At 53.9% G+C, this 12,422-nt stretch overlaps 1 protein-coding gene across 1 annotated transcript in view; it reads left to right on the forward strand.

Annotated features, from left to right (window-relative positions):
* The window catches only part of RAB6B (RAB6B, member RAS oncogene family), a 61,757-nt gene extending 50,047 nt beyond the window's left edge, over positions 1–11,710 (forward strand). Inside the window, exons 5-8 of the mRNA XM_042956541.1 lie at positions 1,603–1,714; positions 2,784–2,877; positions 5,677–5,743; positions 7,312–11,710. Of these exons, the coding sequence (XP_042812475.1) occupies positions 1,603–1,714; positions 2,784–2,877; positions 5,677–5,743; positions 7,312–7,376 (338 nt within the window). The 3' untranslated portion in view covers positions 7,377–11,710. The remainder of the gene's footprint in view (positions 1–1,602; positions 1,715–2,783; positions 2,878–5,676; positions 5,744–7,311) is intronic.
* Positions 11,711–12,422: the final 712 nt, after the last annotated feature.

The following is a 12,422-nucleotide window of genomic DNA, read 5'->3' on the forward strand; positions in this document are numbered from 1 at the left end:
GTGTGGGTCCTGGGGGCAGAGGGAGGGTGGCTCACAGGGGCTCCAGGGCCTGTGTGTGTGTGTGTGTGTGTGTGTGTGTGTGTGTGTGTGTGCGCGCGCGCGCATGCGCGCATGAGCACACATGCATGTGTATGCCCACGTGTGTGCTTGTCTACTGACTGCAAGAAGACAGGTCCTTAGTGGTGGGGTGAGTTGCCTTCCAACACCAGCATGTGTCTGCCTCCCCCGACTCTCTTGTGTACTGGACTGAGCTGGCCCTGCTCAGAGCAGGGGCCTCTATGTAGAACTGAGCAGAGATGCTCAGGAGGCTGGCCCTACTCCCACCTGCCCTCCTTGGCCCTGATGGCCAGAAAGACCCTTGTGGAGCAACTTCTGTGTGTGTGTGTGTGTGTGTGTGTGTGTGTGTGTGTGTGTGTGTGTGTGTGTGACAGGATGGGAGCAGACACTGGTCTTTGGGCCAGTCTGACCCGGCAGCCATGGTTTTGTCAGCTGGCATCCCAGCTCCTGACTGGGTCTGCTGGAAGGAGAGGCCAAGCGGGTCTGGGAGAGCACTTCTCACACAGCGCAGCTCTCGTAGCCAGAACAGCTGTTCTTGAGAGCAACTGCACAGCCCCAGGGAGGTCCGTCCCAGGGGCCCAGGGCAGGTGCAGGGCTGCAGCTGCCCGGGCGGGTGCAGCAGAACACACCCGGTGAGCCCTTGTGCTGTGGTCGCGCCAGTGGCGGGAGGGCACCCTGGGCGCCGGCCACAGCACTGAGTTCACGTGGGGAAACGTGTGCGTCCCACTGCTTTGAGTCGAGTCCGCGGTCCCTGGCTCCGCCCAGCCCCTCTTTCCACCCCTCCCTGACTTCAGGCTCCCCACCTACCCTGAATACGGGTGAGAGATGGGGCCTTCAGCCTGGGTTTGTGCAGCCTGACGGGAGCAGGGGAGAGAGCAGGCTGGGGGAAACCGAGTCTTCCCGAGATAGGCTGCCTCCCCTCAGCCCCTCAGATGTGTGCGCCGCTGAGGGGTGGACATCACCCTGCAACTACTCCCCACGTCTTCTGACTGAGGAAAGGGCTGCCCTGAAGCGGACTTATCTCTCATTGCCCTTGTCTTTCCTGGGGCCACCTTCCCCCTCCTGCTCACAGATCCTGAGGGTTCTCTTTGGAAATCTTGCCTTTCCCAAGCCAACCTGAGCTCCCCTCAGTGGGAGGCCACTCGGTAGGGCCTTCCTCCCCAGGGGCTCCTATGGTCCCCCTGCCAACACACACGTTTCCAAACTCAGCCAAGTCCAGTGTACCCATTTCTCATGCTCTGAGCCCCCAAAGTCAGGTCTGATTGTCAGGTGGGCCCCTAAAACCATTAGTCCGTGTAGCACATTATGACAGTGACCTTCCAACAGGGTGTCTTCCAGGGAGTGGGTCAGCCACATGAGGGTCTCTGCAGGGCCCAGAGGCAGCAACTCCACAGACGCATGCATCCCCAGCCTGGAAGGCCCAGACCCAGTGGTCTGGGTATGAGGATGCACAGTCCCCCTCCTTCCTGCTGCCCCTTCCCACCTTCCCCCTCGCCCTGCTAGGGCTGGCTCTCATTCTGTTGTGTCCCCACTCTCCGCCTCCAGATCTCAACTCCTTCCAGCAGACCTCAAAGTGGATTGATGATGTCAGGACAGAGAGGGGCAGCGATGTCATCATCATGCTGGTGGGCAACAAGACGGACCTGGCAGACAAGAGGTAGGTGTGAGGGTGCAAGGTGCAGGGTGCTGGCAGGCCCGGCCCACCCTCCACTGCTCCGCAGCTCCTCCTGGACAAGGAGTTCCGGGATCGCGTGAGTGGTGAGTCTGTGCTGCTGACCTGTCCCCATGCACCTGGGGCGCTGGAGGCTCCAAGAGCACCTGGTAGAGCCTTGCCCCACAGTGTCTCAGCTCTGAAGCCCCACCTTCCACTGCCAGTAGAGACACTGCTCTGAGTGACGTCTGCACGGAGTGGTCTGGGGCCTGGCCGTGGCCACAACACAGCTGCAGACAGCAGTCCCTCAGGCCTCCGTGGGCTTCTGCTTGTGCTTTGTCTCTGCCCATGAGATGCCTGTGCTGGTGTGAGGGTTCTGGTCCCCAGGTGTGAACATGCAGAGTTTCCTGTCTGTTGCTATGTCTGGTTGGGTGGGACACTTCCTCCAAAGAGGCTGCTCCGTGGCTGCCTCCAGTGCACAGACAGGGCTGACTTAGGTGCCACCTATGTGCATTCATCTACTTATCTCATGGGACCTGACTCAGTCAGATAAAGCCACGGGTCCTGGACTATGAGCTTCGTGAAGTGTGCTCTGACCATCTACAGAATTATCTGACTCAGAGCCTGCGTTATTGGGGTCTTGTCCTTGACGTAAGGGGAATGAGGTTCAAAGCACAGGTCTGTTGTTAAGTAAGCCCTAAGTATGAGGTTGAGGCAGTCACTTCTAACCTCACTGTCCTCCTGTGGAACGGGGACTGATGACACCACCCCAGAGGCGATATGTGGCTCAAAGTGCTTTCTAGATGTGGCTGCACGGGATGGTGGACCCTTGGGGGGCAGGCAGGTATGGGAAGGCCCGCTGCCCGCTGCAGGGCCTGCTGCTGAGAGGGAAGGCACTGTGGAAGGAGAAGGGGAGAGCTGGTGTCCGGCCGTGCCCTGTGCCCTTCATGCTGGACGGGGGCCCTGGATCAGAGCCCTGTCCCCAGGGCTGACTAGTGGGCCAGGCCCTCCTCATCTCAGGCTGCTCCCTCTGTCTCTACCGGGGGCTCATTTTCCCCCCTCCCCTTACTCGCAGGCAGATAACCATCGAGGAGGGGGAGCAGCGCGCCAAAGAACTGAGCGTCATGTTCATCGAGACCAGCGCCAAGACTGGCTATAATGTGAAGCAGGTAGGATGCGCTTGGTGCTGAGTCCAGCCAGCCGGCCCACAGGGTCACATCACTCGTGGGCCTGAGGGGCTGGTGACCAGGCTGGGGCAGGCAGCCTGGGCACTATAAACCCCACCTAATGGGAAACAAGCTGACAACCTTCAGATCTGGGAAGGCACACGAGAGGGAGAGTACTCCTCTCGGGGGGGTGTCTGCAAGTACATCATCATTAGCCACTATTCAGGCAGCCAGTTGCGTGGCCCCTGTAACATGCTGTGTGTCCAGCCACCAACTTCCAGGTGAGAGGAGCAGCATTTCCCTGGCATCTTACCTCATTTGGGAAGGGGGTACAGGAAATTCAGTTCAACCAGTATTTTGGGGTTCATGGCCTTGTGCTCGGCAAGTGCTCAGGGCTGTGCAGGGCCGGGTGGGCTTGGAAACAGGAGCCCGCCCATGGTGCGGTTGGAGCTTGCAGGGGTCGAGGCCTGGGAAATTGAGCCCATCAGAGAAGCCATAGTGGGGGTTACTCGCCTCGCAGCAGGGGGCTCCCTAGGTCCCCAGACCCCCAAGGAGTCCACCGGTGGGAATCAGCAGGTCAGCGGACTTGGGTGGGAAAAAGCTACCCCTCCGTCTTCACTGACCTCTGACTGCTCTTCAGCCCTTCCTTCAGCAATGAATGCAGGCAACAGGACTCCGTGATGGGGGCAGTGCCTGTGACTTCATCACAGTAGACATCCCAGCCCTCTTCTTGTCACCTTGCGGTGTGACGGGTCCCTCGGCCTTTCCCCACATTGCCACTGCAGTTCAAAGGGTTACTACAGGACCTGCTGCCAGCTCTTGTTGTTTAACATGCTCGTGGGGAAGCATATTCGCTGCTATGTAACAAAGTTGTCTTTAGAGATTTTATAAGTGTATTTCAGTTCATTTTTAAACTCCTGTAGAAGTGATGTCACACACTTACAAGGAGCCCATAGGCTTCAGCAGACTGCCAGAGGGGTCTTTGGTTCAAGAAAGGTTAGGAGCCCCTGCCTTCAAGGAAGAGAGGGCTTGAAGAGGTGAGGAAGGAGAGTGTTGCAGACAAGGGTAACCCGTGAGCGCGGGTGCAACAGGAGGGGTGCTGCGGCATAGGGAGTGGGCTCAGTGAAGAGCATGGCTCCGCAAGGGTGTCACTTCCACCCTGCCCCCCCCACCCCCACCCCAGCAGTGCCTGGGAGCGCTACATCAGGCTGTCCATGCAGCAGCTGGTCTGGATGCAGTGACGGTTCACCCGACATGGATGGTGCCCGGAGTGCCCTTGTCATGGCTGTTCACGACCACGCCCTTCCCAGCACTGCTGTGGCATCTCCTGGAGCAGGGCTGCCTGTCCCTGGAGCATGTAGGAGGCACTGAGCTGCTGCTGTGTGTGGCCCTGATGGGAAGTCATGGGCGGCGGGGAAACCACAGGCAGCAGTCCATAAGGCGGGTAGCTTCTGCCCCAGGGGTCAGGTGCAGGGAGATGCTGATGCCTCTGTTATCTTACCATGCTCTGGAACCCAGATGATGGTCTAAGCAGGAGTTAAATGTGGTCTGTCCAAACCCCATGTGGTTCAGGAGTCTTCATGCAGCGCAGACTCCTGGACTCTAAGCCTGATTATTTCTGCTTTCAGAGACCCCACACGGCACCCCAGGAGGTTCCTTCTAGCTGCCAGTTTGGCTGGTGGCAGAGGCTGTGACCATTTTGACAGGTAGAGCAGGGCTGCCTGGGGAAGGCCATGAAGGAAAGCTCCAGAGGAGCGACCGGGCCCTTAGCACCCTCGCTCACTTCTTCCTGCCCGACTTGGGGCCTCCTCTGCAGCCTGCCCAGAGGGTCCCATACGCCACCAGGCCCACGGGTGACTTCCCCACTCGGGTCCTCACCACTGTTGGCCCTGCCACCAACCTGGGTGCTCTCATAGAGCTGGGCTCTAGGGTGAGACCATGAACAAGACCTACCTTATCTCACTTGAGTCTCCGGAGTCGGTGTATGTGGTGGAGGAGAGGGGGTGTTCAGAATCTTCCGGTGCCTTAAACTTCCGCTTTGCTTGTCACCTCCTAGGTTCCATGCCTGCCGCACCTGACATCCCCATGTGCACGCATGCATGCACACGGGTGCACACACCACACACACACAATTCTCCCTGTGCACTTACGCAGACTTACACAGAAGCCCCACATGTGCACACGCCCTACAGACATTCCCTCACACACTTACACAAATTCACAGATATCGCACATCCACATACTCCACACATATGCCTGTACATACAGCATACACATCACACTAACACCCACACCCAAACCCACAATGTCACGGTCTCACTCCTGTGTGCTCTTCTCTCAGAATTCTCTTTCTGATGTGACTGTGCGGCCCTGGCTCCCAGTACCCTTCTGCCTCGATGCCTGTGGACTCCTAGAACCCCCTGAGGAGAGGGTCATTTGTCTTGAGGGCAGGTTAAAAGTTGGTGCCCCACATGGCCAGTGGGACAGGAGCCCACCTAAGGGCCTAGATTATTTTCTGCACTAGGGTAGATCCCTCACAGTCACCATGACTGATACACAGCTCCTGGTGACCCATGGCCAGCCTGCCTGGGTGACAGGCTTGCCAGGGCCCAGACCTGTGACAGGTGCTATGGGCAAGGGAGAGAGGTTAGGTGCAGCCCCTGCCCTCCAGGGCACAGTTAGCAGGACAGACAGGAAAGCAAGGCCCGGGGTCAGGACAAGAAGAGGCAAGAGGGTAGAGACGTAGCTGTGGGGACAGGAGGGATGGGGCCAGGGTTTCATGCTGCATCTCCCCCTCTCCAGCTCTTCCGACGTGTGGCGTCAGCGCTGCCTGGAATGGAGAATGTCCAGGAGAAAAGCAAAGAAGGGAGTATCCTTTTCCTTTGATAAGTGGTAAGTGAGTGAAAGATGCCGGAGAAGCCATTTATCCATCGATGTATTCACTTAGTATTTTAGAGCGGTGGGTGAGCCTCGTCTTGTCTCCAGCCCATCCTTCTCTGCTGGTGAGTATGCTGTGGGGCCTCCTCTGTACCAGGACAGGGCTGAACTCCAAGGGCTTGAACACCTCATCCAGCTCTAACAGCCTGAGCTTCTACTTGTAAAGCAGTGGGGGATTGGGTAACACTGGATGTGAGTGACAGTGTAGGGCGGGGAGTGAAAAAATAGTAACTCTGCCCATGTTTACAGTGAACATCACTTTGTATTTCATGGATACAAGTAGAGTGTCTGCTGCGCAGGAAGGCCGTGTACACCCAGAACATGGTTCAACCTGCTCTACCTGACACACTTCCTACCATGTCCTGCCTGCTTCCTCGGCCCAGCCCTGCACAGCCCCATAGTGTCCACTGCTCTGTGGGACAAGGTCCGCGTGCCGCTTGCACAGTCTAACCCAAACCTCAGGTGACACTCAGAAGCTGAAACTGAGATGCAGAGAGGTAGTCTTGATTTTTCCCAGTAGGAAGGAAGGCAGTTATTTATACATACTCTGCCATGTTACAAAAAAAAAAAAAAGTGTTCATGCGTATATACACAAGATAAGATAAAAACGTAGTTGCGTACACACACATAAGAAAACTGAGGTGTAGGAAAAATCAGAGATAAAGGCATACTCAAAATACATGCCATGGCCAAAAAGTGGCAAGGAGAGAAAATGTGACCTTTAGAAGAAGCATGGCTCTTTATAGTACTTAAAGCCAAGAGTCCCTCCCCCAGTCCTTAAGCAGGCGCCACAGAAACATCCCGGGACGCCTGCAGCAGGCCTCAAAGCGCTGCCCAGGAAGAGGCCTTCTGTGTGGTGATCAGGCCAATGTGGGGGGAGTGGCAGCCTGGCTGTGCATCTTGAACCCATTCCTCTGGTGGTTTTGATCAGTGCTCCTCCAGCCCATAGCCCCCGGGCACCCATGGGAAGGGCTGGAGAGGGGGCTGTGCCAAGGCCCTGCCCCGGGGATGTGGCTTCCCCCGGCAGCATCCTCAGAGTCTAAGTGACAAGCTCTGACTAGAGCCTGAGGGGTCAGTGTTGCTGCGAGGGACTAGAGCGAGGCACACTTAGCCCCGTGCTAAGAGATGGAATCCATGCCTGGCCAGCGGGCTGTCCACCTCCAGTGCACATCTATAGGGTGGAATCGATAGGTAAACAAGGCTGAGGCACTGGTCACCAGGAAGGCTTCTGAGAAAGGGCCTCTCTTGCTTGTGTTTACAGTCATCCCACAGCCCAAATGAGCTTTGCTTCAGGTGGGTAGGGGTGAGGGGTTGTATGAAGAAGAGGGGTGGGAACTGGTGACCCTGCGTCCTTCCTCCCCAGGCCAAGCACAGAGCCAAGTCCCTAGGTGTTTGTGGAAAGACAGAGGATCTGCGTGGGGCAGCTAAGGGATGCACAGGGACATGAGCCAGGGTGGTAGTTTCTCTGTGAGTCATCTTCCTTAGCGCAGCTCCCTGCAGTGATCGACATCAAGCTGGACAAACCCCAGGAACCCCCAGCCAGTGAGGGCGGCTGCTCCTGCTAATGCAGCCTGACCTGCCAGCTTCCTTTGACACTACTCGCTTGTTGTGTTGCTTCCTATTGGTTAGCTTCCTAAGGGGGGTGGGAAATGAGCTTATCAAGATGGGAGGATTTTTCTTTTCTCTCTGTCTCTAGGAGTAGGGTGGGGTGGGGAGGGAGGCTGGGCATCAGGGATCACGTCACTCTTAACAGCTGTTACTTAAACAACTATTTTTTGGTTTGGTTGTAATATATTGTACTTTATTAAGATTGCCAAAAACTGTTAAAATTTAAAAAAAATTTAAAATCATGTGTATACAACTTTTTGCCAGATAAAAATGTAGTCATTTTTATTTAAAAGATGTGCTTTTTGTTTTTGTATATTTGTAAACTTACAGAGAACCTTTTCCACACACCTCCTCCTTCCTGTCCTCTTTGAACCGTTAATCACCTCTGCCCTCCTCCCATCCCAGCCCAATAAATTACAACAATTAACTGGGCAACTTAATTAGGCTCCAATCCCAGACCCTACCAAACAGGTTAAATCAAACACTGAACAAAACAGCCTCTGAAGAGGCAACTTTTAACTCTGTCCTTCTTCCGTGGCCAGAGTGGGACATTAGCCATGGCCCCGAGGTGAAATTAAGACCCTGTGGACAGCAGGGAGCCTGGCAGCAGGCCTCACTGGAATTACTCCTGCCTCTCCCCTCCCCACTCTAAAAAGCCCCGAAGGGGGTGGAAGCACTTGCCACAGGCAACCTGTGTTCTCTGTGGTCCACTCAGTTATTGGCAGATCAAGAAGTCATTGGAAGGAAGGATGAGGTGCTGTCGGCAACCGTGGGCTTGTGTCCATGTGTGGTTTATAGCCTTGGGGCACCGTGTGTGGTTCTGAAATGTTCTAACCAACCTTTCCATCATTCAGCCCACAAGTGTGGGTTGAATCTAAGGGAAAGGCAAAGAGAAACTCAGTGTGTGCCACCCTGAAGCCTTCCTCTTTGGATGTCTGGGAAGCTAGAGCCTGTATCACACAGTATTTGTCTGTGATTGGGGAAGGGAGGGTGGACTGTGGTACCGCCACCTTGAAGATGCATGTGCAGATCCTCGGTTGCTGATACTATTGAGTGCCGTTCTGGAAAAGCTGACCTGATACATTTCTGCCCCACTGGCATAATGCAGGTGTAATCTTTGTGCACTTACCTTTGTGGATATCGTAGCAGCACTCTGGTTGCCTGAGGGTACTTCTGAGGCGGGGTCTCTAGAAGGCTGCCCAGAGCGCCGTCCTTGCCATTTTGACTCTTTTCTGAGAAGGGCATAATCCTGAGAACCTGTAAAATCTCTGAAGAGAATTCTAAGTAATGTAACCCCATTTGGCCAGCATTCCAAATAGACCCACACTTACTGAACCTGCACCTGCACAGAGCCAGGCAGTAGGCAGAAACTCTGTCCCCACTTGGTAAAACCTACCCTTGAGGCTGGCATTGACTCTGCCTCCACTGCTGTGCGCATGTCCTAGGTGAGCTAAAGGACCATCTGGAAGCGGTAGGAGGTGCACCTCCACAAAGGAGAACTCTAAAGTTGTTGCGTTAGAACTTCTCAGAAACTAATCCAAAATGGCAGCCGAATTAAGTGGAGCAGAGCCTGGCAGGACTCACTGATATTTGTCTCGTGGGCCTGCCACACACTTTCAGTTTAAGGAGACTGTGTGTCAGAGCTGATCTTTAGAGAGGAATTGATCTTCAGGTGAAGAAAAGAGGAAGCAGGATTCACATTGAGCTCTTCTAGTAGGCAAAGACTGATGTATGAACGTAATTCCGATGTCATGTGTTTAGTTTTTATATGTGTGTACATAATTATATATAGAGATAGACTTGTGTATACACCTTCCACACATTCTCACAGAGATACATGTGCTCAATGTATATTCTTGTTTTTCCTGCTCTCAAGTTGGAACTTGCATTGTGATAACAGTTTTGGAAATTCAGAAGTACTGCAACGTGTTGAAATAATACTTAATATTGTCAAAAAACTTGTGATTGTCTTGCCATCAATAAACTAATGCATAGATGTGTTAAACTACAGGCAAAAACAGCCATGGGAATATGTGCACCGTATCTCTCTATACTTATATGCACAGGTGTGCACGCCCATGTGGGCCAGTACCCCCCCACCGTGGCACACCCCCAAGTGGTGCTTGTTGGAAGAGTGCTTACTTACCTCGTGAGAACTTCTAGGAGTCCACATTACAGCACCTGGCCTGGTTGGCAGTGAGGGCCATTGTTTGTGGCCTCTGGGACAGCCCCATTTGCTGGGATCTGCATTGGGTCCCAGTGAATGAATGTATGGTGGATTATAATTTTCTTGGTACTAAAGAGTAGCTTTTCTTAAATATTACTGTAAAAACAGAGTAGAAACTCAGTTACCTTCTCGTGTGCACACACAGTTTAAGGCACCACGAACATTTTTTCTTTCCATCACAGCCTAGGAGCAGTAAGAGATGCAGTAGATGTCATTTGGCTTGATGTGGCCTCAATGAGCCGTGCCTTCCTCACACATACACAGGGTCCTCTCTCGAGTCCAGGCTCTCCCTAGCCCTGCGGCTTCTGAGGCAGGGGCAGTTGTCTCCTCTTGTCCTCCCATCTTAGTGGTGCCATGCTATCCCATGACTCTCCCTCCCTCAGGCCTGGTTTCCACACCTCACTCTCTGGTCTCTTGGGGCAGCCAGAGCTCTCACACAGACGTGGGTTGGTTCCTTGGCTCTCGTTTTGAGCAGGTGCCATCACCGTTCTCTTGCCTGTAGATGGTATCTTGACTTGGAGTTAAGGTTCAATCATCAAATGGCCAGATCCCCTTGAAGAAGAGGTGATGAAATTGCCTCTGCATCCCTAGTGTTACATCCCGAATCCAGATGGGCCAGCACGAGGCAAAGCCGTCGTTCAGTCCTTCTCCCTGAGGACTAGCCCTCACCTGGGAGATGGCCAGGGTCATTGTGTTCAGGCCCCCTTTTTTTCTTTTAATTTGGGGGTCTCAAAGAAAAGCTGGCAGTAAAGCTCCTATTCCACAGACATCTGAAAAAAGCATGAGATGCAGGAAGCAGAGAGCATATTCATAAATGTACACACATGCCAGAATGAAGGTGTGACGTCAGCAGCTTGAGTGTGTAGTCCAAGGTTAGCAAGCTGGGTGATTGTGAGCAAGTCTCTTTGGGTCAAGAGGCCTCTCTGCCATCACTGTCCCCACTCTCTTCTCGTAGGCACCCTCAAACATCCTGAAACACTCCTGGGTCTGAGGAGCAGTGGCCAGATCAGTTCAAGTGTCTCAGGCAACAGAAACCAGGATTCAAATGTCAGTAGCTAAGTGTACAGACATATCTTGAGTGCAACAGCTCTGTCCTCCTGATGGCAAGGCGGTGCTGGGCGTCCCTGCCCTCAAGTACCAGGTGTGACAAAATGGCACCGCTGGCTTCGGTGTCCTGCAGGTAGAGCGGCCTCATTCCTTCACACGGCAGAAGGCAGGTGAGGATGTCAGGAAGTGAGAACAGGTAGCCAAGGACGGAGTCCGCTCTGAGCCACGTGAGGGGCGACCTAACAGAAATATGTCTTTGTGCAGTGACCAAGCAGGGCCGTGTGCTCTCTAGTCTCCAGACTACCTCTCCCCAGGCATGGGAGGCATCGCCACCCAGCAACAGCAGCATGAGGCAGCGGTCTCAACCCTTCCTGCCTCACAGGCAGGGAGACAGAGGCGAGAGGGCGACTTGCTCATGATCACCCAGCAAGTCGGAAGCAGTCAGGGCCAAGGTGTCTCCATTCTTCATCGCCAAGTTGTGTGTACAAACGTGTGCACTTGCACGGGAAGGGCTGCTGTGCATGGGGGCTCCTCAGACCAGCTCTTCTCCGGTTAGGGTGTAAGGTTCTGTCCAGCGTATCCGAGCAAGCTGGGAAAGAATGCACATACATTTCACGCTCCTCCATTGCCAACAAGGCCCGGTCTCCAAGTACATTCTGATCGTCATGGGCGCCTGCAAACCAGGGCACCCTTTGAATTTTTGTTTGAGATGAACTATTTAGGTGTTCCAAAACGGGCTCTCATGTGTAAACTCTGCTCCAGAGCCCTACATGGCTGACGCTCCCCGCAGGGCATGGTTTCTCCTCACAGTGGGGTTTGGGAGCTTCCTTCCAGTGGGAAGCCTCCATACACAGAAGGCTAGCCAGCATCGCATGGTGTGTCGACTCGTCCCCTCACTTTCCCTCCCCCATCCCCTTAAAAGTGGTTGGCCACGAGGAGCACAGAGGGTGGCGTTTCCATCTTTTACTGGCTCAGCAGGTGTAAGTGGCCACATTGACTTTACATAAAACTGTGTAAAATGTGGAAGATTCAGCATGTTGATCAAACAATAAACTGTCCTGATTCTCAACACAAAACCTCTTGTCTGATGTTTCTAAGTGGTGCAGTCATATATGGGGTGTGGGGTGCAAAAACAGATGTCTTCAAGTGCCTGCTCCACAAAGACCCTCTTCTCCTCTCTGGGTGCTGGGCCCACCACCCAAAGCCCATTGCTTCTTCCTCCTCTTGACCTGGGTCCTCCACATACTTGGAAGGGGGAAAAGCAAGGCACACTGATGAGGGTAAAGCCACACTCATTTCCATGATCTCCACTCTCCCTAAAGACTGATAGAAGGGAAAGCCCCAGGCAGAAGCTGAGACTCGGGTGTGTCACCCCTGGTCTCCACTTACCATGGCTGAGGGGTTTGAAGGGTGGGTACAGGGACTGAATCTCTCTTCCTTCTGATCATTTCCAGAAAGCCATTTAAAGAATTTAAGTGGGGCGCCTGGGTGGCTCAGTTGGTTGAGCGGCTGGCTTCGGCCCAGGACATGATCTCACGGTCTGTGAGTTTGAGCCCTGCTTTGGGCTCTGTGCTGACACCTCGGAGCCTGGAGCCTGCTTCGGATTCTATGTCTCCCTCTCTATCTGCTCCTCCCCTGCTCATGCTCTGTCTCCCTCTCAAAAATAAACATTAAAAAATTAAAAAAAAAAAAAAAAGAATTTAAGGTGAACCATAATCATTCTTGAGGT

Source organism: Panthera tigris, chromosome C2 (genome assembly GCF_018350195.1).
Source record: "Panthera tigris isolate Pti1 chromosome C2, P.tigris_Pti1_mat1.1, whole genome shotgun sequence".
NCBI classification, from domain to species: Eukaryota; Metazoa; Chordata; class Mammalia; order Carnivora; family Felidae; genus Panthera; species Panthera tigris.